Genomic DNA, 22,171 nt, shown 5'->3' with positions numbered 1-22,171 from the left:
TGCATCGGTTACCTGCTTCCCAATCCCTCCCTGAAATTCTCCTCGAACGGGAACCTTGTGTCCAGTGCCAGTGCCAGTCACCACTCCAACAACAACCAGAACCCCATTTTGGGTGGAGACACGCCTCTGACGTCCAGTAATATCCCCTCGGACAGCCACAGAACTCTAGAATTATGAGTCACGAAAACCAATTTTACTTGACCTTACCCAGTGACAGTTCCATGGAGGTGTTTCCCAATAACACGTTGTGCTGTTACACGGCCAAATTACCTCAAGCCATCCCCTTAGATCACGAAGCCCATTGGGAAGTGGCTTTAGTAGAAATGATTCACCCGACCCAAGTCCTCAATGTCCTTCCCAATCAAAATAAATTTGATGTGGAAGTTCATGACGAGCAAATGCAACAGTGGATGGATACCCATAGCAAATATGACAAGAAAACCCGTACACCAAATTCAAAGTGGACCACCTATCACTTGTTCATTCCCCCAGGCTATTATTTTAGTGGTCAACATTTGGTCAACACCATAGCCACCAGGTTTAATAGTGTGTTTCTGAAAGCTTTGGAAAGTGTCAAAAAAAGTGTCACCCTGGAGTACCACAAAACAGCTCGTCGCTTCCTGATGAAATTTCCTGAGGGGCCCAAAATCATGTCTTTCTTATTTTGTCATGAATTGTTTGACATGTTGGGCGGTGACATGGAGCTAAGGAAGAAAGTAGAAAAAGAAAAAGGTGAATTACCAGTCATTTCTGACAACGATTCTTTTGCCAAGTATTTTCGTACCCCGGTAGAACTGAACCAAGGACTGAATTTGATGTTCGTGTACTCCGATGTGGTGGAGTACAACGTGGTGGGACACACCTCCGTACCGTTACTGCGTGTCATTCCTTTCAAAGTGGATTCTGCCGCAAACGCTGACGAGGAAGGTGGAAACACTTACCACGTCCACCGCGAATTTGTCCATCCTCACTATTTACCTGTCAGCAAGTCGTATTTGGATACAGTCAACATTACTATAAAAGGAGATTTGGGACAAAATATTCCATTCACCAAAGGAAAAGTCACGGTGAAACTCCATTTTCGAAAACGGTTTTCTCACGACTCGTAAGTAAGTCATGTATCCAGTGTACCGAGGGGTTGCTCGACAGCGAGGACACGGTTTAGGAGACATGTTAAAATCGGCCTTTCGTTCGGTGGCCCCAGTGTTGAAACCGATGGTGACACGCGGATTGCACGCTTTGAAAGATGCGGCACTGACACAAGGCAAAGAATTTCTCCAAAATGTCATCATCGACAAACAAAACCCTAAAGAAGCCTTCATGAGGGCTGGCAAAAATGTCTTGCTGCAAACGGGCAAAGACATTTTGGGCCGACGAGACACACCTATAAATGTTCTGCACGCTACCGAGTCAGGCATTCAGCAAGGACAAGGCAGAAAGAGACGACGAAGAAAACACCCTTTCACCAGACTTCAAGCGAGAAAGGCTAAGAAAAGAAGAACCGTTCGAGACTTAGACGTTTTCGATTATTGAAACACAGAGAAAAAATGATGCACCGAGAGTCTTGCGCTTGTTCCAAGACGGAACTGGATCTGTTTGCCATGCCCCCCACCATGATGACGATGCAAGAATCTCAATGGGTGGAATTTCATCCCGTCTCCTCATTGACAGCCTCAGCTCCCATCGAGTTTGAAAGCAAAGGACAGCCCGAAGATTACATCGATCTGAATAGCAGTTACTTGTACTTGAAAGTCAAAGTTCTAGATAAGGATGATGGTGCAGTAGATGACACTGAGAATATAGCTCCCGTCAACAATTTCATGCATTCCTTGTTTAGTGGAGTGGACTTGTACTTGAATAACAAACTGGTCAGCAGCAGCATGGATACTTACCCTTACCGTGCCTACCTGGAAAATCTCTTGACGTACGGAATAGATGCCAAGGATACCCATCTCAATGCTTGTGTGCTGTGGGAACCTGACGAAGCGGGCAAGTTCGACCTTGTAGATGGAACCAATAGCGGCTTTGAGCAAAGAGAACTCAAAATCTTAGATAAGAAGAGTTTAGAACTGATGGATCGTTTGCATTTGGACATGTGGTTGCAAGAGAAATATTTGCTGAACGGAGTCAATGTCCGCTTGAGACTGAATCGTAGCAGTACCGCTTTCCATTTGTTGGCTGAGGATGCTAAGGCTCCTAAAAGCAAAATCGAAGAGGCCAAACTCTACGTACGACGCGTGGAAGTGTTACCCAAAGTAGGTAACGATATCAGTCAAACGTTGAGCAGAACGACCGCCAAGTATCCCATACGACGCGTGGAAGTGAAAACGTTCACCATTCCCGTTGGACATCATTCCATGATCGAAGATCATCTGTTCCAAGGACAGCTACCCAAACGTTTGATCCTTGGTATGGTCTCGAATTCAGCCTTCAACGGAGCCTTCGCTCAAAATCCTTTCAACTTTCAACACTTTAACGTGAAGAAAATCGAAGTCAGTCGCGATGGCAAAACCTTGTGTACCCGACCTTTAGAACCTGACTTTAAAGAGAAGAATTACTTGAGATCGTACTTGTCCCTGTACGAAGCCACCGGACAGTTAGGAACCAACACCAGTCACGGTATTACGTACGAGGATTATGCAGGAGGCTACGCTTTGTGGGCTTTCGATTTCACTCCAGACCAAGGCAGCGACGAGGGACATTTCCACCCTATAAAATCTGGCCAGATTCGTGTGGAACTTCAGTTTGCAGAACCACTGAAAGAGACAGTGAACGTCATCCTGTATGCAGAATTCGATAATACCATAGAAATCAACAGTTTGAGAGAAGTCATCCTAGATTACTAGAAACCATGGAAGACTGTTGTCCCTCTTTACCTAGTGGAGAAACTTTGGAGATGGAATGTGAGGAAAAAGAAGAAGTGATCATGATGAAGTCGAGATGGCCAGAACAAGAAGCCCATTTAGTCTCCTGTTTTGCCAAACACTTGGTTGACAAAATGACGGAATTGATCAAGAAAAATTGTTATGGATGTCAAAACGATCATCCCAGTCAAATTCAACACGATAAATGCCTGATGTTGAGTCAAGAAGAAAAATTGGACGAGTATCTGGACGAAGCTTGGAGTCTCATCTCAAACAAAGACGTGTTGCACCAGTGGTATAAAGACTTGCGTGAACATTCTTGTCCACCATTAACCACTCAAGAGATCCATCGTATCGAAGCTCTCCTAAATCAGAGTGAGGAAACAGAACGAATAACCGTTTATTCGTCAGACATTTTCAAGCAAAAAGTCAGGATCGAATTGACAACTTATTATTACCTGTGAAGAAGAAGAAAAAAACAACACAGAAAACAATGGATACCTGGGAACTTTATTACCTTTTGAACCACAGTTCGTATACAGCTTCTTGGAATCCTGTCGTCTGTGCTAAAGATGAACTCCCTCATCGCAAACCTAAAGACCATCAAGCTTACGTGATCAACACGGACGACAGTCATCTCCCAGGAACCCACTGGGTAGCCGTCTACTTTCCTCAAGAAGGATGTGTGGAATATTTCGATTCGTACGGATTGCCCCCTTTGGAAGACGATATCATTGACTTTATGAGAAGAAATGCTCAAACCACCCGATTCAATAATGTGAAATTACAAGGCACAGATTCCTTGGTGTGTGGACAATATTGTGTGTATTTTCTGCATCATCGCAGCCTGGGCTATTCCTTAGAACATTTAGTGACTCATTTCGATCCTCGTTCTTCTGCTAGAAACGATGTGAAAGTAGATCGATGGTTTTGTGACCATTATGCTTATCTTTTGTCTCAAGCTAGGAAACGTAGTGTCCATCAATGGCCTAATGATTTCCAACAGTGGAAATCACAATTTCATTCACAACGTTGTCAGCCCTGTTTAAAGTAGATTGTCTATTGAGAAAAAATGTTTGTGATTTGAAAAAATTGTTTGATGTTATAGTGTTGGATTATTGTTAAAAATGTTAGAGTTGTTGTTTAGTGTTAAGTGATTTTTGAATAAAAAATGTTGTGTTTTGAAAAAATGCTTTTGTCTTTTGTTTAGCTATAAGAATGTTGGATTGATGCTCTTTCATTTCTTACTATCCCTCTCATGACACTCACTAAACGTTGCGACTCGAAAACCGTGTGGGGATGTTTTCCTTCACGTCCGCGCTTTGACTTTAAGAACCGGTTTGTTCCCAGTCTAACCATCCATTGTCGACTCATCCTCTTAAGAAGATGTGCTCCAAACTAGCTAAACTCAACGAAGCCTACGTGAATTTGCATAGGGTCAGACACAGTCTGATACCGAAGCCAGAAGAAATAGAGAATGTGAGAATGTTAAAAATCACTGAAGACCTAATAGAAGAGCTCTTCAGAGAAGAAGTGAACAGGGAAAAAGAAGAATGGACAGAGAAGTACAGACTTCAAAAACAGCAGCAACAACAGCAACAGCAGCAGCAGCAGCAGCAACCTGAACCTGACAGAGGCTTTGTCGATTGTCGTATCGACACCAAAGAGTTCTTCTTCTCTTTCCGAAGAAGCAGACCTATCGCCAGAAAGTCTATCCTCAGAGGACATCGCATTCTTAGAAACTAAAAAAGAATGCCATAGCAAACAAAAAAACAGCCCTTTTCAGGGCTACCCAATACTCTAGAAAAGAAATAACCATCAATTTGCCAATGTGTGTAGGTAGAGTAGTGTGAAAATAAACACTAACTCTTGCTATTAAAAATGTGAGGGTATGTATTTGTGTGTTTGTGTTAGTAGGAGCTAAAAGTAAGTTGGTATGGATAGTAGATTAAAATGATGTCTGGGCTGTTAGAGGTGTATATTTTGGGTTAGATTGGATTGCTTTGAGTGTGTGGATAGTCTATTGAAGTGATTTATAAAAAATTTTAAAATAGTAATGGGTAGCATAAAAAAGTGAGTGAGTGTTTCTTTTAGGTCCGCGCGTTGTTGTTTTTTTTATTGGTCATGATCTAGGTAAGATGAATTTTATGTTATTAGGGGGATGTTTTCCATCACGTCCGCGCTTTCAGTATAAATTGAAACCCGTTCGGCAGTCCAGCTACCCTTGTTGATTGATCAACACCAAAAAATGAACACGAGACTTGAGAAACTGTTGGAGCTTCATGTGCATCTGGAATATGCCAGACGCATATTAAATGAACTGGCCGCGGAAGCCATTGTCGAGGAGGGAAGGATAAGAGAGGAGGAAAGAAGAAACAAAGAAGAGGAGGAGAGAAGATATAAAGAAGAAGAAGAAAGAAGATATAAAGAGGAAAGAAGAAACAAAGAAGAGGAGGAGGAAAAGGAGAGAAGAAATTTCAAAATCCCAGAGAGCGAAAATTGGGATTCTGAAGCGACATATCCTGCCTCTGCTCTCTCCCCCCAAAAGGTAAAAAGTAACTGGGGGATAAGATGTGTATGTGGCGCCAGGCCTGGAAGGTGCCACCATTAACCAGGTGTCCATGAAGTTCCAAACAAAACAGCCCTTTTCAGGGCTACCCAATACTCTAGAAAAGAAATAACGATCGATTTGCCAATGTGTGTAGGTAGAGTAGTGTGAATATAAACACTAACTCTTTATTAATAGTGGAAGTGTATGTGATTATGTGTTTGTGTTTGTAAATGTTGAAGTAAGTTTGTGTGTTTGTGTTTGTAAATGTTGAAGTAAGTTTGTGTGAATAGTAGATTATGGGTTTATTTATTGATTCTTAGCGTATGTAGAGAGTATAGTTGAGGTTTATATTATATGAAATGAGAAAGTAAGGGGATGTTTTCCTTCACGTACGCGCGATGTTAGTCATGATCTAGGTAAGATCCAATTTATGTTATTAGGGGGATGTTTTCCTTCACGTCCGCGCTTTCACTATAAGAACCCACAGTGTTCGTGGTTCAAACCATTCTGCAAAGAATAAAAAGAAGATGGAGTCAAACCAAATGGACAAAATACAAACCTTGCAAGACGTTTTAGACAACTTAGGAATAATGGAACAGATGCTAATAAGACTGGTTGAAGACCATTATTCCTATAGTCCCCATCGTGTGAAGATGGAAATTAATAACGTAAGAAAAGCAAAGGACAAGATTAGTGGTGTCATGAAAGAGATCAAGGAGCAGAAGGAGGATGAAGAGGAAAGAATAAGAATACGCAAATGGAACGAAAAAATTGAAAAAGAAGAAGAAAATGAAAAGAGGAAGAAAGAAGAGGAGGAAGAGAAGAAGAAAGAAGAGGAGGAGAAGAAAAAAAAGAAAGAGAAGAAGAGTGTAGGAGATAAAATAAGAACTTGGTGGAGGAAAAGAAGAAATTAGAAGAAGAAGAAGAAGAAGAAAACCCAAAGGCCCTTTTCAGGGCCAGCCATATATCTCGAAAAGAGATAGCCTTACCATTGCCTACCCCTTTTTTTATTTAGTTTTTTTTTAAAAAAATAGAGACCCTCCCTGTTTCAATTTTACATAGACCCAATACAGACCCAGGGTTTTTTTGTCCATGTTAAATTTACATAGACCCTATACAGACCCAGGGTGATTAATGTTAAATTTACATAGACCCTATACAGACCCAGGTTAAGTCTGTAATGCTAATTCCCATAGACCCTATATCGACCCACGATTTTTCTCCATGTTAAATTTACATAGACCCTATATCGACCCAGGGGTGTTTTTAATGCTAATTCCCATAGACCCTATAGTGCCCCACTTCACTACTCACATGAGAAAAATTCATTTCTGTTCTGATGCAAATATCAAAATAGTAAAAGGACAATGCAAAGCCGGAGACACTGGGTTATATAGGTTATCAACTAAGAAGGAAAATCTGAATAGATTTCCTTTAAACAATATTTTAACAGAGATAGGAGGATATAACATAAACCATATTCACTGCAATCATGGGCGGCTTAAATTTCAAGAGTGTTGTGCGTCGTTGGTAATACATATATATATATATATATATATATATATATATATATATATGCATACAAATTATTCAGGTAGGTTTGATAATAAGGAGAAGGGAGATTGTTCATTCTCTGTTTGTTTTCAAGCACGCGATAATAGGCATTCCATATGTCATCTGACACCACGAAAACGTATTATGGCCGATTACATCCTTGTATAATCAATAATGAAAGCGATGAAGTGGGATCTTGTTGGTTCTGTATCGTTATTAAATTTTAATCGGCACAGTGGGACAATGACAAATCTATTGAACTTATCAGTGTTTGTAAACTGAGTGTATCTCGAGGATTTATCGTATTTCTTTTTCATTTACAGACGTATATATACGTCAAAAAAAATAACATTTCCGATTGACTTTTCATTAAAGTAAGTATTTGGCTATTGGCAGGTCAGACTCGAGACCAAAGTGGTGCGGGTTCAAATCCTACCGTTGGTCAGTTTGGCTTGGTTACCTTTCTGTGTTCCTGGGCAAGGCACCATACTCCAATTGCCTCACCACTCAACTTCATGTATTTCGTACTCTAGCGGAGTGGTCCAACATTTTCAACACCTTGGGCTACATGAACCAAAACGTAAAGTTCGTTGGCCGCGGGACAGTAGTAGTTGGACCACTCTGCTATAGAATCTCGACCAGGCGTCGGCAACCTGCGACATGCGTGTCAAGAGCTTTTGTGTGGCACGCTAAGGGCAGCCAAACATCTCAATTTTAAAGTGTTACTCTCTTACTGTTGGCACGCGCTCGTTCAGTTAGTAATTAATCAAGAAAAAAAAAGTGTCACGCTATGTAAAATAAGTTCGCGACCCCTGGTCAAGGTCGTCGAAAGGAAGCTAAACTCTACTCAGCTTATCAAGGAGATATAACATACATGGGTTGTAATTTTTGTATTATTATTTTTTTTGTACATAGAAATCGTTGATCTTTCACTGAAATGACAAACAGACAGGCGATTCTTCTTATAGCTCTGCATTTCCTGAAAGAGTGAAAAACGATTAAACATTTCACTCATATATACGTATATGGTTTGTGTTGGCATTAGTCAAATTGGTGAATATTACGACTTTATTTGTTTCTGAGAATGGCGTATGTATTGGTATTTGATAGATTTGAAAATGAATGTTTTTCTTCTGTTACGTATATGTGCGCACGTACAAATTATAAAGCATCCATAGGGATTTATTAGTTGTTGTAGTTGTTGTTGTTGTAGGGTTTAACGCCATTTTTCAGCACACGATAGGCTATACATGGCGGCCAGTATTAATGGTGGAGGAAGAACCCGGGAAATCCCCAGAAAGAACCACCGACCCTCGAGAAGCTACTGGCAAGCTTTCTCACATACCCACATTGACCGAATCGGAGAGAACACAGTTCTGAGAATAAATAAAAACACCACCGCCCACAAAAAGAAGAATTAGGAGGAGGAGGAAGATTCACAACGTCAAGATATTACATTTACAAATAGAGACGGTCCACGATTTATGTTCCAATTAAAGTTAAGATATTATATTTTTCAACCAGAGACGGTCCAGGATTTCTTTTCTAATTAAAGTTAATATATTTTTCAACCAGAGAAGAGTTCAGCATTTCTTTTTTAATTAAGATTAAGATATTAAAGTTTCAACCAGAGAAGGGTCAATGATTTTTTAATACAAAAATTAAACTTAAAAAAAACCAACACTTTTAACAAGATAAGGATCCAGGATTTTTTTCTTCTTCTAATTAACCTTAGACATTTCACTTTCAACCAGAGATGGTCCGGGACTTTTTTTAAAATCAGTGTTAAGATATGACACTTTACACCTGAGATGGCTTCAGGGTTGTTTTCTAGGAGGGCACATATTTGAAATGGGTGGTTAATTTTGTTTCAAATGCCTAAATTTGTCTCCGTTTTTACATTGAAAAGTGTACTTTTTTTTATTGTAGAGTGGGTGGGTGTCTTAGCTAGACCAACACCTCCCACCCTCTCTAATTCCTCCACTGTCCAGCGTATTGGAATTACACAAAATACATCATGAACTGGAATTTCAAAATGGGTATACTGTGTGAAGTGTATATCAGAATCGAAAGAGATTTATGATTGTTCTTTTGGTATAATAACTGTGAGAGTTTTAATTTACTTCATAAAATTTATGATGAAAACAAAAATAACATAAGCTCACCAGGGATTCTGGCGCCAAGTTCAAAAACAATCCTTTCGACAGCAATGAATACACGGATAAAATGCGAGAAGTACCAATTGACATGATTTATGTTTACCGTTCGCATATTTGACTTGCACAAACAAATTTCAAAGATATTTCAGTTTGAAAAGATATCACTTGCAGAAGTATTTAGACCTTTCCAACGGTTTATTTCTCTAAGTCTATTTTATTGTAGCGTACATAAATTTAAAATTTTATTTGTACTTCTTTGCGGTATCGTGGAGAGTTGTCAATTGCGGATAAAAGATCAAACAAACCCCTGTATAGACTATAAGTCTGTATCCCTAAAGCCTGATTTTATTGTATACAGCCATTTTATTGTTTGCATACCCATCCAAATTGTAAAATTAAGTGTTCATGTATTGATGTAACGTTGTTCTTTGACTTTTAATTTTCTTTTGTATTTGCCTTAAGTTTAGTGTCTTAATTAACAAATACTTGTGTGGCATTGCAATAAATACATAACTTTGGCTGATTTTTGTGTTTTACGGAAAAGCCACCCAAGTAGGTTATTTGGTGCTGAACCATCGAGATAGAGCGCCATGCACAATGACACATCATGGTAGCTGACCCAGACTAATTTGATGGTAGGATTCGAACATGCGTCCTTTTGGATGTGAATCATGCAAGCTAAGCTCTGATCCATCTCTCCTCCCAATTAAATTAATCTGTGAAATCGTATAATCGTTCAACCATCTGCTCTCGAGATGGCAAAAATGATTGGAGCCTAGAAAAAGATGAGCTCCACTTTACGTAATCAAAGAGCTCAAACGACATGCCGGAATCATTTTGTTTTGTATCGTGTACATTAAAGCATTGAAATATCTGTTTATTATTAGTCACAGACGAAACACGCAAAGTTAACAACAAGATAACAGTGAATGAGTAAAGTCGACACAACCAGGGATTCGAACACAGTTCGGGTCATCATACTACGCACCTGTAATGGTCAGTTTTGTAGTGCATAACCAAAAAAGATATGTTGACGATTTTTTAAATAAAGTTATTTGCTTGACCTATATTTTGCGAATCTGTTGAATTGAACACAGTGAACGTTTGCAAAGAGGATTTTACTGTCCCTGCTGACATAAGCACGTCTGTTGTTATGAATGTGAGCCGAAAGGTCCTAGTCGACTTATCGTTATAATACGCTATCGATAGCTATGTAGAACGGTCTCAGCCATATTTCTTACGGTAGGATCTGCCCTTGTCTGTTATTGTGGGTCAGGGGAGAGGGTATAACTGTGGTAAACAATAAAGAACCAAATATGTCGACTTCTACACCAAAATGCGTGTTTTGCTCGTGGTTTGATCTCAAGACGCTCTGCTTTAAAATGTAATAATTGTCCATATATTTGAATATCAAACATTTTCGGTCCAGAAGGAAACGCAGTGTACTGTATATAGTAAATGACAATATTTAAAAATAAGATGTTTAATGTGTACTGTTGTCTAACAACGTTAAAATATTAATGATGTTTTAACAGTATCGATTTGTAATAAACTCCACTACTATAATAGTCTTACATCATGAAAATTACAAGGCAGTATCATAGAAACCGCATGCCCATCGGGAGATATTTGGGAGTGATACCCTTTCGGTACGCGACCATGCATCAGCCGGCGTTATTTCTTATTAACACAGATAAGCTGTCAGAATGTATCGTATCTATTTCGGTCACCTTTAAAACTACAAAAACAGACGTGTTGATGTGACATTTGCATGACAATGGTACACTTTTGACGCATTCAAATTCCTTTGATTCACAAAACCTTGACTTTGTATTGAACATTTCATACTAGTGTCATAGTCTTGGAATAATTAATGTCTGTTAACATTGTATGAAAGCAACAGTAAATTTAACTGGAAGTGAAGGTACCTACACAAGCTGGGATTATTCGACCCCATAGTTTAAACATACTGGATGGATCCTGTTTTTCAGGTAGGTGAAAATGTTTAGTTCTCTCTGGTCTTCTCCGTCATTCGGCATCAATTTTCTTTCCGTAAAAATCATGGGAACAAGTATTCATATATGATTTTGAAATATTTTTTTCCAAATCAAAAATGGTAGTTGAGAAGCATGGTCTTCACAAAGTCAAGGTTTGTTTGTTCATTAATGGCATTTTTAACATTATTTGGTTATATCATGCCAAGGACATTGGAGCTACGTGCATTTTCCAAGGACACGCCAAGGTAGTCGACCCTGGCTTGCGTGGACGGGTATCAAACCCCCGACACTTTGATTTACAGTCCGATGGTCAAGCAACTGAGCTACCGCAGCTTCCACTATCAAAATAAAAAAAAAATCTACAGGGAATAATACCTAATAAATCACCTTTTCTAACCGAAAAATAGTTTTCCGATTGGAAGAATGCCAGTTATAACGGATACGGGATTGTATTCCAAATTAATCTCTGTTGCTGATTAAGGAGGTGACTTAGATAATGCTTTCCAGCAGTAATGGTAGACAGCATAATGGAAAACTGCGTTCCAGGTAAAATGGGAATTAATATTACGGCCGCAATCTTGAACGTATGCCGCGCTCGGACCAATGGAAATTTGACATTAGTTCATAGATTTAATATAAATGACCCTGCATGAACAAGGGGAAGTTAACATTAGGCGGCTATCTTGAAATTGGGTCCAATGCTGACAAGTGGAATTGAACTTTAGTCCATAGTGGAATTTGAGACAAACTCTTGTGAATCGGTTGTAAGCTATTGAGGGTTAGTGGTCCTTACAATCCAATACATTATTATTAATCAACCCTGGAGTGTAAGGAAACTTTAATTTTCAAGCGTGTTGCAAAATATTCACTGTCAATTCTGTATGGGGCAAAGTTAACTTTTTACATCATTACAATTGTGCTGTCACGCTAGATTTTATACGTTCAGTGAAACTGCACCAACTTAACACAGCTACTCTCTCAAACAAGGTTGGAAGTTGGTTTGACATAAGGGGAACTTTTATAATGCTACATTTTCTGTTCGAGTTTTAAAATAACAAACAGCATTCATGGCTTTGCTACTGGACTGGTTGTTGGAAATGAGATATTGCTGATAAGGTCAGAATTTGGCCTAGATAAGGTTTTAGTGTACTATAAGAGAATTATATTTTGTTTTTTTTTATTAATTTTTTTATTTTATTTTTGGAAACAGCCACTTGACTGTTTTATTGTCAAAGCAAACCATTTGACATTCATGACTAATAGCCATCCTACCTAGCCAACTCATAGTCTGAATGACCAACACCCACAAGTACTGACCAAAATACACCGTTCTGCTGACCAACACCCACTTCTAAAGAACAGCTCTGATACATGCTGGATAACACACAGTCACCTACCTCTACAGACTAAAGCCCATAGCAGCCAACACTCTGTCTTACTGATCAGCACCAATACACAATGTTATTATATATTTCATAAATAATTCCATTAGTTTAACATTGTTGCTTAGGGTCAATACCTAGCGTCAATAACATGAACCTTCGACGCAGCGATATATAAAAAGTGTTAAGCTATGGTAGCATGGGACAACTGAAAACATCCACCCAGATCTATTCGATGACTATCTTAGTGCATTTTTTTGGGGGTGGGGCGGTGGGGTCTATGCGCAGATGTGACGACTAGATGTAGCTCTCATACAAATTCAAATTAAAAAAATTACCTGTTGCAATCACCGCCAAAATTAAATAAAGAAACCATAAATAGGTCCTCATCAAAGGAATTAAATTGCATGCAAACAGAGAGAGAGAGAGAGAGAGAGAGAGAGAGCACGTCATAGTAACATTGGATACAATGAATCACTCAGCAGATAAATGAGTTGCTCTGTTTCATGTAAATGGTGCACATTTGTTCACTTTGAATAACATTGTGCTATATCGTACTTTGAATCTCGTGAAACAAAGCCACTTCAAAATGAATTTCGATCCTCATTTTAAAGTATTACAAAGGAACGAGGGGAGGCAATACCCCGAGGATGTTGACGAAGATTGTTGGTAAGATGCGGGACTTCAGAGTAGAATTGAAAATCGCTCCGTTAAGAAGCAGCAGTTACCACCTTCACAAAAGACGAAGGGCTACCAAATAAAATCATTCGGATCACAGGACACAAATACATTTCATCGATTGTTTCTTCTATCAATATTTTGTGGTTTTTCATTGGCTACATAACTTTCCATTCTCTTTAGCAAACTAAGTTTTGTTCAATACTGACGCGCGTTTTCATTGTAGCAAAATAGTGTGTATTAATGCGCGGTGCTTAGGTTTCAATCATAAATTGAAGAAAACGTAAAATATGAAATAGAACAAAATACTTTTATTGTTTTAATTGTAGTATTCTTTTAATATAACATAACCATTAATGTTTTAAGTATATAATAATAACGAGTAATTGACTGAGTATTGAAAATATTGGGCTCTCGTTGATGCGACGTAAGATGCTCTCGCAAGCTCGGGCTTCCTTTACCACATGTACTTGGGACCAATATTTTCTAATAATCAGTCAATACCATAAATTTATTATCAAGAACTTGTACCTATTGGCCTGTATTCAAATCTACTGAGCAATACAGTGTTGCTGACAACCAGCTTCCACATATGAGCAACACATCACATAAGCTACCGACCAAGGCTCACATTTACTGACCAAGACACCGTCTTACTTACAAGTACCCATAGTCAATGTTCATTTCCCCTTGCCAGCACACAGACATACTAAAGTAAATCATATAAACTAATGTTCCGTTCTCCTTGTCAGCCTAGCGCCATGCTAATATTAATATCATGGACTAATATTGATTTCATCTTGTTACCATAGAGAAATATTTTTTAGATGGCCGCTTAACGTTAAATACCCCTTATTCTTTGAGCGACAATTGATGATTAAACCTATGACCTAATATTAGTTCCAACTGTTTCCACGGAGCCACACTTTCAAGATTGAGTCCATGACGTTAATTCACATTGTTCCTTGATGATCATTTTTCCCCAAATCGCCCCCCATCACCACTAGAACTACTAACCTATATTTTTATATTAGATGTATCCAGGGCTAATCTTTGATTTCACTGAAACACCGTGAGCTGTACATTTCTACCATTTGATTGTGTGAGTACCCCAAATTCCAAGTTGTTGTTTTCTTGTTTTGTTTTTAATACTGTCGGCGGAAAGAAGGAATTAATATCTGAATATGCAGTAGGGAAGCTTGATGTTTAAACTGTCTCGTATTTTTCTCTCTTTTCAGAGTTGGTAGTTATGTCTGTGACGATGATGTAACACAAGCGTACAAGATTGATAACGATAAACAGTCGCCTTCTAAACGAACGGATTTGAGTTTCCTTTCCTACCTAAGCTCGGCGCCATGAATAGCAGAAGTGGATCATTAAGTTCCAGATCTCAGTCAAGAGATTCCTTGATGTCATACAATGAAGGTGAAAATTCCTTTGGTCACAGTTTTGATTCTTTGGAATTTGAATCCATAAAATCAGAAAGTGATGCACAGAACAAACCAAAACATGATGCTCATAACGAAAAAACTGAATTTAAGAAACTCACAGGGAAAGCCAGAAATGTTACTGAGAGGCTGTACAGGCCTCCTCCACTCAAATTTAAATACACTGGAAAACAGAAGCAAGAGAATCTTCCTATACCTAAAACTGTTAGAACGAGAGGAAAGAACACGTCTTCAAGAAAATCCTCAGTAAGTTCTGTTGCTGAGCCACCGCTTTCGCCCGTACCTCAAGAAGGTCCTCAACATCAGGAACATAACGAGGAAAACTGTTCTTTGGATGAAGAGACTCAGACAACTGAGGACTTAAATGTCTCTTCGAATGGTATCCGAGACATGACGTCACCTGCAGATTTTGTGTCCCTCCTTTACTCACCTAAGAGCGTTAGTGTTGAGTTAATGGAAGCGAAGCTGAGTTACACGATGGGACAAACGGAAACTCTAATGCAGAACCTCAAGGAACAACTTGATGAAGCTGAAAAGAACTCCGATAAGGCACGAGATGAGAGACAAGAAACATATGGAATCGTGAGCGAGTATATGAAAAACTTAAAGGAGAATTTAGAAAAATCAAAAGACTACCTTCAGACATGTAGAATCATTTTGAACGACTTGAGAGACACGGCTACAAAGACAGAAAACAAAGAAAAACGAGAGTCTTTCCTTCTTAGACGGAAAGCAGCTATTGAAGCATTCAGACTCGAACGACTACAAGTGGAGAAAGAATTTACGAGCGCAAAATCGCAAATTTCTTTCAACAGAATTGATATCGCACGCGATGTAGACAATGCGAATTCAGAGAATCCATATACAACTGGAGGGCAATCGCCGAAGCGTATTATGAAACACTTTGTAAGTGTCCGTAAACAAATGGTCCAGAAGGAGAGGGGTTATTCGTTCGATCAACCCACTAAGCATTGCGACAATACCACCCCCAACTACGGCAGTTTACGACTTAAGTGGGATGCACAAGTACTTAGGTATAAGCAGAACCTTCCAAGTACAAATCTGACGTCACCTAAATGGCGTAGATTTTCATTCGGGGATATTTGAAAAACTTTTGTACTATTGAATGTCTTAAATATTAATACCTTCATTATTATTTCTTTTCATATCCTTGTACGGTTAATGGTTTTGCATACGTGATCTGGACATCTGATGTGTAGTGATCTATTTTATTGTTCACATATGTAGTTAGACAGGTCATTATTAAATAAGCATCAGTTAAGTAAAAGTAAAAAACGTAATGGTGTCGGCAAAAACTAATCATGTGATAAATGTAAAATTATTCACACACTAGATATCCCCATTATTGTTTAAAGCGATAAATTAATTGGGACAATGTAACCGGTAAGAAACAACGCCATTGTAATCGCCCCCAAGATACATTTTCAGATAATTCCCCTAACAACTAGAGAGGGGAGAGAAGACAAACGGATAGTAAGACAAACAGCGAGAGGAGACCAACTTGCCATCTACGAACGTTGAAGGTGTTATGGAAAGAAACAAACAGCTACCACATATGACCTTGTACATGCATTTCCTGACACTGGGAAAGCAACTATTGAATGTACTTTGTAATCTTTAACAGCACAGTGAAGAATTATGGATTCGATACCGGAATATAATACAATTTTGCATTCTGGTTATTTGAATGTCAGAGCAAAAGAAAAATCTAACATCACTTCATTTTAAAGTTGGAACACGTGTGGTAGATTAATCCGAATTGAACTTGTACAAACATTCTCAATAGTTATGAAAGAAGCGATTAAATAATATTAATATCAACAATATTAACATGTTTTGCAGGATAAACGTATTAGCAAATGTTTTCATCAAACCATTTTGTAATGTCACCATATCATGTTAGCAGTGAGTTATATTTCAGAAAATCCAGCCTCAGTTCTTGCTCTTGCTCACTCAGCTGTGAATACACGCACCACTGAATTTGCATGTTCGTTCACTGCTATTGGTAATGCCATAGGTTCGTGTGTACAAGACAATTATCAAAAGCAGGGACACTTGCTTGCAAAGAAATGTGTGAATCTAATTGCTTTTCCTCGGAAGCTTGTTGTCGTTGTTGTAGGGTTTAACGCCATTTTTAAGCACACGATAGGGTATACATGGCGGCCAGTATTAATGGTGGAGGAAGAACCCGGGAAAACCCCAGAAAGAACCACCGACCCACGAGAGGCTACTGGAAAGCTTTCTCACATACCCGCATTAGCCGAATCCGAGACTCGAACCCACGCAGACAGAGGTAAGATGACAGTGATTCATAACGGAGAGCGCTTTAGAACATTCGGCCACTCGGGGCCCCTCCTTGGAAGCTAGCTATATAAGTCAAAGAAACTATTATAAAAACCAAGGCCTCGTTTTGATTAGAAACATATTTGGCTCTAGAGGCAAGGGTTTGTTTGGGAATTAGGCTGACATTTTGTAAATATTGTGTCACAAGTTTTGAACAACAACATCAATAAGAAACTATGAAAACGACATTTTTTTAAAAAAGAAATGATATTTTGTCTCTTCGGAAAATTTGAGAAGCAGCACAGGGTGAATGTTATGTTGTTACATGGAGAGAATAAATCTACTCTTTTGTGGAAATTGTATCCAGTGTTCAAGTATTTATTGTTGCTGTTGTGGGTTTAACGCGATGTTTCAGTATAAGATAAACGGACCACTCCGATGGCCTAGTGGTTAGACTGTCCACCTCGGATAATGGAGGTCGTAGGTTAAAATCCTGACTGAGTCATATCAAACCATTATAAAAATGGTATTAACAGGTGCCTCGCTTGGCGCTCAGCATTAAGAGGTTAGTTTTAGGACTGGTCGGCCTGGTGTCAGGATAATGTGACCAGTCTGCAGCACGATGCTCCATTGCTGGACATCACTATAAACAGCCACACTGTAGACATCGTAGCGATATGACAGCAAAATTGTTAAAGCTACTTTTGTAACGGTGCTACTGGTGGTAGTGTTATGAGGTTGTACCTTCTTGCAAGGTGTCCGCTTTATTTGGCTATCGTTATCTAGAGGGTGATCGCTCTCGGTATTGTTGCCCGGATCGAGTAAATATTAAAATAAAGTGTGAAACTTATAGATGGAATAAATAGAGATCTGATCAGATATATAGAACAGAATGACACGAGCCCCCGTACATGAAAAAACAACAACAATTTAATTAATTACATAAACAGCTGTGATAATACATTACATTAGGAAGATACACTTCTTTTTGAAATAAATCATTCAGCAAATTTCAAACACAAATATATTATATTTATTATATTTATATCAATAACCGATCTGTTTAAAATGATAGAATTAGTTCATCATATAATCGAGTGAATGGTCGACGTCATTGCCTTGTATAACTTCATAACCTGCTTATTCCAGTCCACTCCAACATCACTATGGTGTTCCTCTAGGACCTTTCGTTTTTCCCTTTTCCAACCTCCCTACTTTATCGCCTCTTTTCGGCCCTCAAGCTTTGTGTGGGTAGGTGGATACGTAAGTACGTAGATACTTGGATCAGTAGGTACGTGGATACGTCAGTCGCTACATCAGTGGAGCTATTCCTTCTTACAAAATAAACAGAGAAGCAACCTAAATCCTCCGTCAGTTGTCCTGTTGGGAATAGATTATTACTCCTCTCTCGTTATGCCAGATATCGTTCTATCGGAATTCGAACAGATCTCAAAGACTATCTGGTCAAGCTAAACATGGCAGACCATAATCAAACCTAGTTTCATAAGATTAATGTACTTCCTAATGGCTATTCCATCCTGACTCACATTAACATCACACGAGACATAACAGTTAAATTCTCGTCTCAGTTACACAAATGAAAGTATGAGATTCATTATACGGCTTAACCACGTTATTTTTCAGAGAATACACACATTCGAATCTTTAGCATACACGAAATTATCTAAGATCGGTGAATTCAAATGGATTCTCGTAACTCATATAAACTAAAGTAATGCATGAAATTATTAGATTCCTTTAACAATCAAGGCGACAAATTCAAGGCGACAAATTCAAACAATTCGTCAAACTTACATAAAGAAGATCATTGTACGAATTCAGATATATTGGTATCAACGAATTACATGAGATTGACGCAGATACCTTGTGCTTTCAAGCTTTGCTCGCTTCTACTGCCCGAATTGTGTCCATTGACTTTCCAGACATCCGGTCCTTTTGACAAATATTTACCAGAGAATTTCTTCCAAATTCAATCTCGGAGTCTCACTATTTTCACTCTTGCAGAAAAAATTTAGACTGACTAGAATTTTTTCGATGAGGGCAATTTAACATCAAGAAATTTCGTGTGGGAACCACGCTCCTTATTTAGCGTAACCAGTCAGGATTAAATATATTTACCGCCTTTTATAACTAGCCGCCAAGAATGTGCGGTCAGCCTGATTTCTATATTTCCAAACAACAGATCTGGAAACACTCAGCTTCTGACAGTTCCGATATAAAGTCGAAGTTAGCCTTCCCTTTCTAGTGTGTCTGACGGCTAAATGAACGAAGGCTTAATTAAGAATCACCTTCTCTCCGGACACAGACATTATAAATCATTGCAGTATAGCGATTTAACAAGCACCTGTCCCCATAAATCTAATAATGTATGTATGTATGTATGTATGTATGTATGTATGCACATATGTAATATTGATTCTGTTTCGGATATTAAGAAAAGAATGAGTAGTCATTAGGTAAACAAGACTATATACCCCTCTACTTGACACCAGTCGCAATTTCCATTCTGAAAAGACTGTGTCAACTAATATTAAATTTCCATTCTGGACGCTTCTAAGGTCAGACTCAAAACTGTATTGTTAACTCAGATTGAAGTAAACATGTTTGCAACAAATAATGATCTGAATATTTATTCCACAGTTACAGAAAAATAGTATTTATGTATTATATTGTTTACAGAACAGCGTTACTGGTTACGTACATTAACATGACTTTGGACAAGGTCAAATACAAAATACAGATGTAAATAGCACATAATCATAAAGAAACAGCAACAAATAATAAAACTTAAATATACATTACAATATTAAATTCCTAAAATATTCGCTTCCTTCTAGATGAAAGAGATCTTGTGCAAATTTTATACTTAGACATATCGCCAAATTTTGTAACCGCCGATTCTGGTCTTGCAGGTTTAATTTACGATTGTTTCGTAAAAATCTAAATTTCCAGATCTCTTTGTTAGTATGAGTGTGTCCGTTTGCGTGTGAATGAAGTATATAAGCATCAAGCACCATGGACACGAAACTCGTACAATGTTGTATTCCGACGAATATTGGACTTCAACAGATGCATGGTTCTGTAATTAATTTCAAAATAAGCTGCAAAACACATGCTAGCATTACATACACAGTATAATTTCGTTCTGCCCTTGAACTATCCAGATGAAATTAAGTGTATACAGCGACAACTTTCGTGGAAAAAATGGATTCTTAAAAGATTATATATTTCGTTTGTTTTTCTTCGACAAGTACTGCAAACATTTAATGAAAACCAGATATGTTTCATGCACATGACACGCATGTTACTGTCATGAGAAGATTTTGTTTTCGTAACCTTAAGAAATGTCTTTAACACATGCTAAGAGAGAGAGAGAGAGAGACAGAGACAGAGAGAGAGACAGAGAGACAGAGACAGGGAGACAGAGACAGAGACAGAGAGAGAGAGACAGAGAGAGACAGAGTTCAGGCTCCCTTAAATAACTGATATATAAAACCTACAAAACTCTACAATTTAGATACAAGAAATACATATAAAATTACAACAATCCTACAAGCTTAATAACTTCATAACATTCTGTAATTTCTGTCTTTTATAATATAATGCAACTAATGAAATATCGGATAAATTCACGACAGCCAAAAAAGTGTCTAAAAATTCAATAATTCCGACTAGCGCCGCAATCATTCAGTAGAAATGTATTTTACTGAATTTGATATAAAATACCAAAATATTATTCTCTATTCCTTAAAGAATGTTTTATTTTTAAATTAATTATTGTTTAGTATGAAGATGGCAGTGAAATCATCTTTCACAATAATCAATACTATACTTACAGGTAAATATAAATTATTTATACAATTCAACTTTCCAATACATTATAATAAAGAATAGTAAAGAAATATGTTACAAACGTGTCGAGCTTAGATTCAACTCTTATCATTACATTTTAAACATTAAAAATCCTTTCTCTATAGAATAATCTTACAGACATAAGATAGTTGCTTACCTGTGAAAGAGAGACGAACCTTTGAGATTTGGCGAATGTAACTAATTTACGCACAGCCGCTTCTCGCTTTATACGCGATTTAAGGTATATTCTCGAGAACAAATAGGGACATACGTGTTTGCCGACTTTGCATCGTAGCTTCACCACAGCCCTTTGACTATTCTCTGGGTCTGTATGCGTCATTAGATAAAAATCTACCGCAATAGCTTCTTTTCTTTCTCCATGAAACACGTGAAAGTTTTCTGATATATTCAACCGAAATTTTTTTGGCATGCTCAACAAACTATGCTTCTGAGTCTAAATTTGCTGTCTTAGAATATAAGAAGAAATGCATTATGCAATGCGAGGGATTTTACAATTCCCATATAAAACACACAATTTTATTAAAATAATACACATTTGTACTACAAGAATACAAAAAGTTGATTTTAATACAATTTACTGAAAAATTCAATCCTAACATTGCTATAACTATCGTATACTCGAAAGAAATTTTGTTCAAGATGTAGGGCAAAGGTCTTGGTTAAACAGAGATCGTAAGTCAGTTTATTTTCGTGGAGAATTAAAGGCGAACTCGAAACTGACAGATGTCTTCTTAGCATTAAGATTGATACCATAATTGTTTATAATCCGTCAAGTCTTTCCAAATTTATTGAGCGGTAACATAATTAATGGTAAAATGCCAAACTTAGTCTCATTTTTGGTTTTAATCCGTCAGTCATTTAAAAGTTATGCAGTACAAACAAAACGGGACAGACAAAGTCATGGATAACATGGAATGTCACTCTCCGCTTAATGTGAGGTTAAAACATTTAGTATCTGCAAAAGTTTAAAGATGGAGTGGTTATAATATGCAACCAGGCCTCTTTGAGTAGTTTTCTTTTCGGGGTATAGTGCGTCCTATATTTCGCGAAATCCCCAACAAATACCTCCTAAATCGATAATGAATTATCGTTTTACTCTTCACAATAGTCGTTCAATGCATGCCTATATTGATTTCTAACTCTTTACAATAAAGTCGTGATAAAATCTAATATTCGCTATTGACGTATTATAGTATGGTCTCATTACTTCCAAACGATTAACATTGTCCTAATATAGAATACATTTCGAGGTACTTATTATTGGATCCTTACGTCAGCAACAATATTCAACCAATCAGAACCGCTGTTTGAAAGGTTCTTTAAATTTGATGACAAATAAA

The 22,171-nt window shown here is 37.9% G+C and overlaps 1 protein-coding gene across 2 annotated transcripts in view; it reads left to right on the top strand.

Moving 5' to 3' along the window:
* Window positions 1-17,299, top strand: part of LOC149805456 (uncharacterized) — a 36,940-nt gene extending 19,641 nt beyond the window's left edge. Inside the window, exons 1-2 of one of the 2 annotated variants that reach the window (XM_089936249.1) lie at window positions 10,814-11,119; window positions 14,424-17,299. In XM_089936249.1, coding sequence (XP_089792375.1) covers window positions 14,541-15,740 — 1,200 coding nt within the window. In that variant the 5' untranslated portion in view covers window positions 10,814-11,119; window positions 14,424-14,540 and the 3' untranslated portion in view covers window positions 15,741-17,299. Of the gene's footprint in view, window positions 1-10,813; window positions 11,120-14,423 lie in introns of those variants that run through there. The other variant, XM_089936254.1, reaches the window with a different exon arrangement.
* The last annotated feature ends 4,872 nt before the right edge of the window (window positions 17,300-22,171 follow it).

The sequence above is a fragment of the Sinohyriopsis cumingii genome, chromosome 2 (assembly GCF_028554795.1).
Source record: "Sinohyriopsis cumingii isolate HCF-2022 chromosome 2, ASM2855479v2, whole genome shotgun sequence".
Classification (NCBI taxonomy): domain Eukaryota; kingdom Metazoa; phylum Mollusca; class Bivalvia; order Unionida; family Unionidae; genus Sinohyriopsis; species Sinohyriopsis cumingii.
Note: the sequence above shows the minus strand (reverse complement) of the source record. Positions and strands in the feature narration are given on the sequence as shown.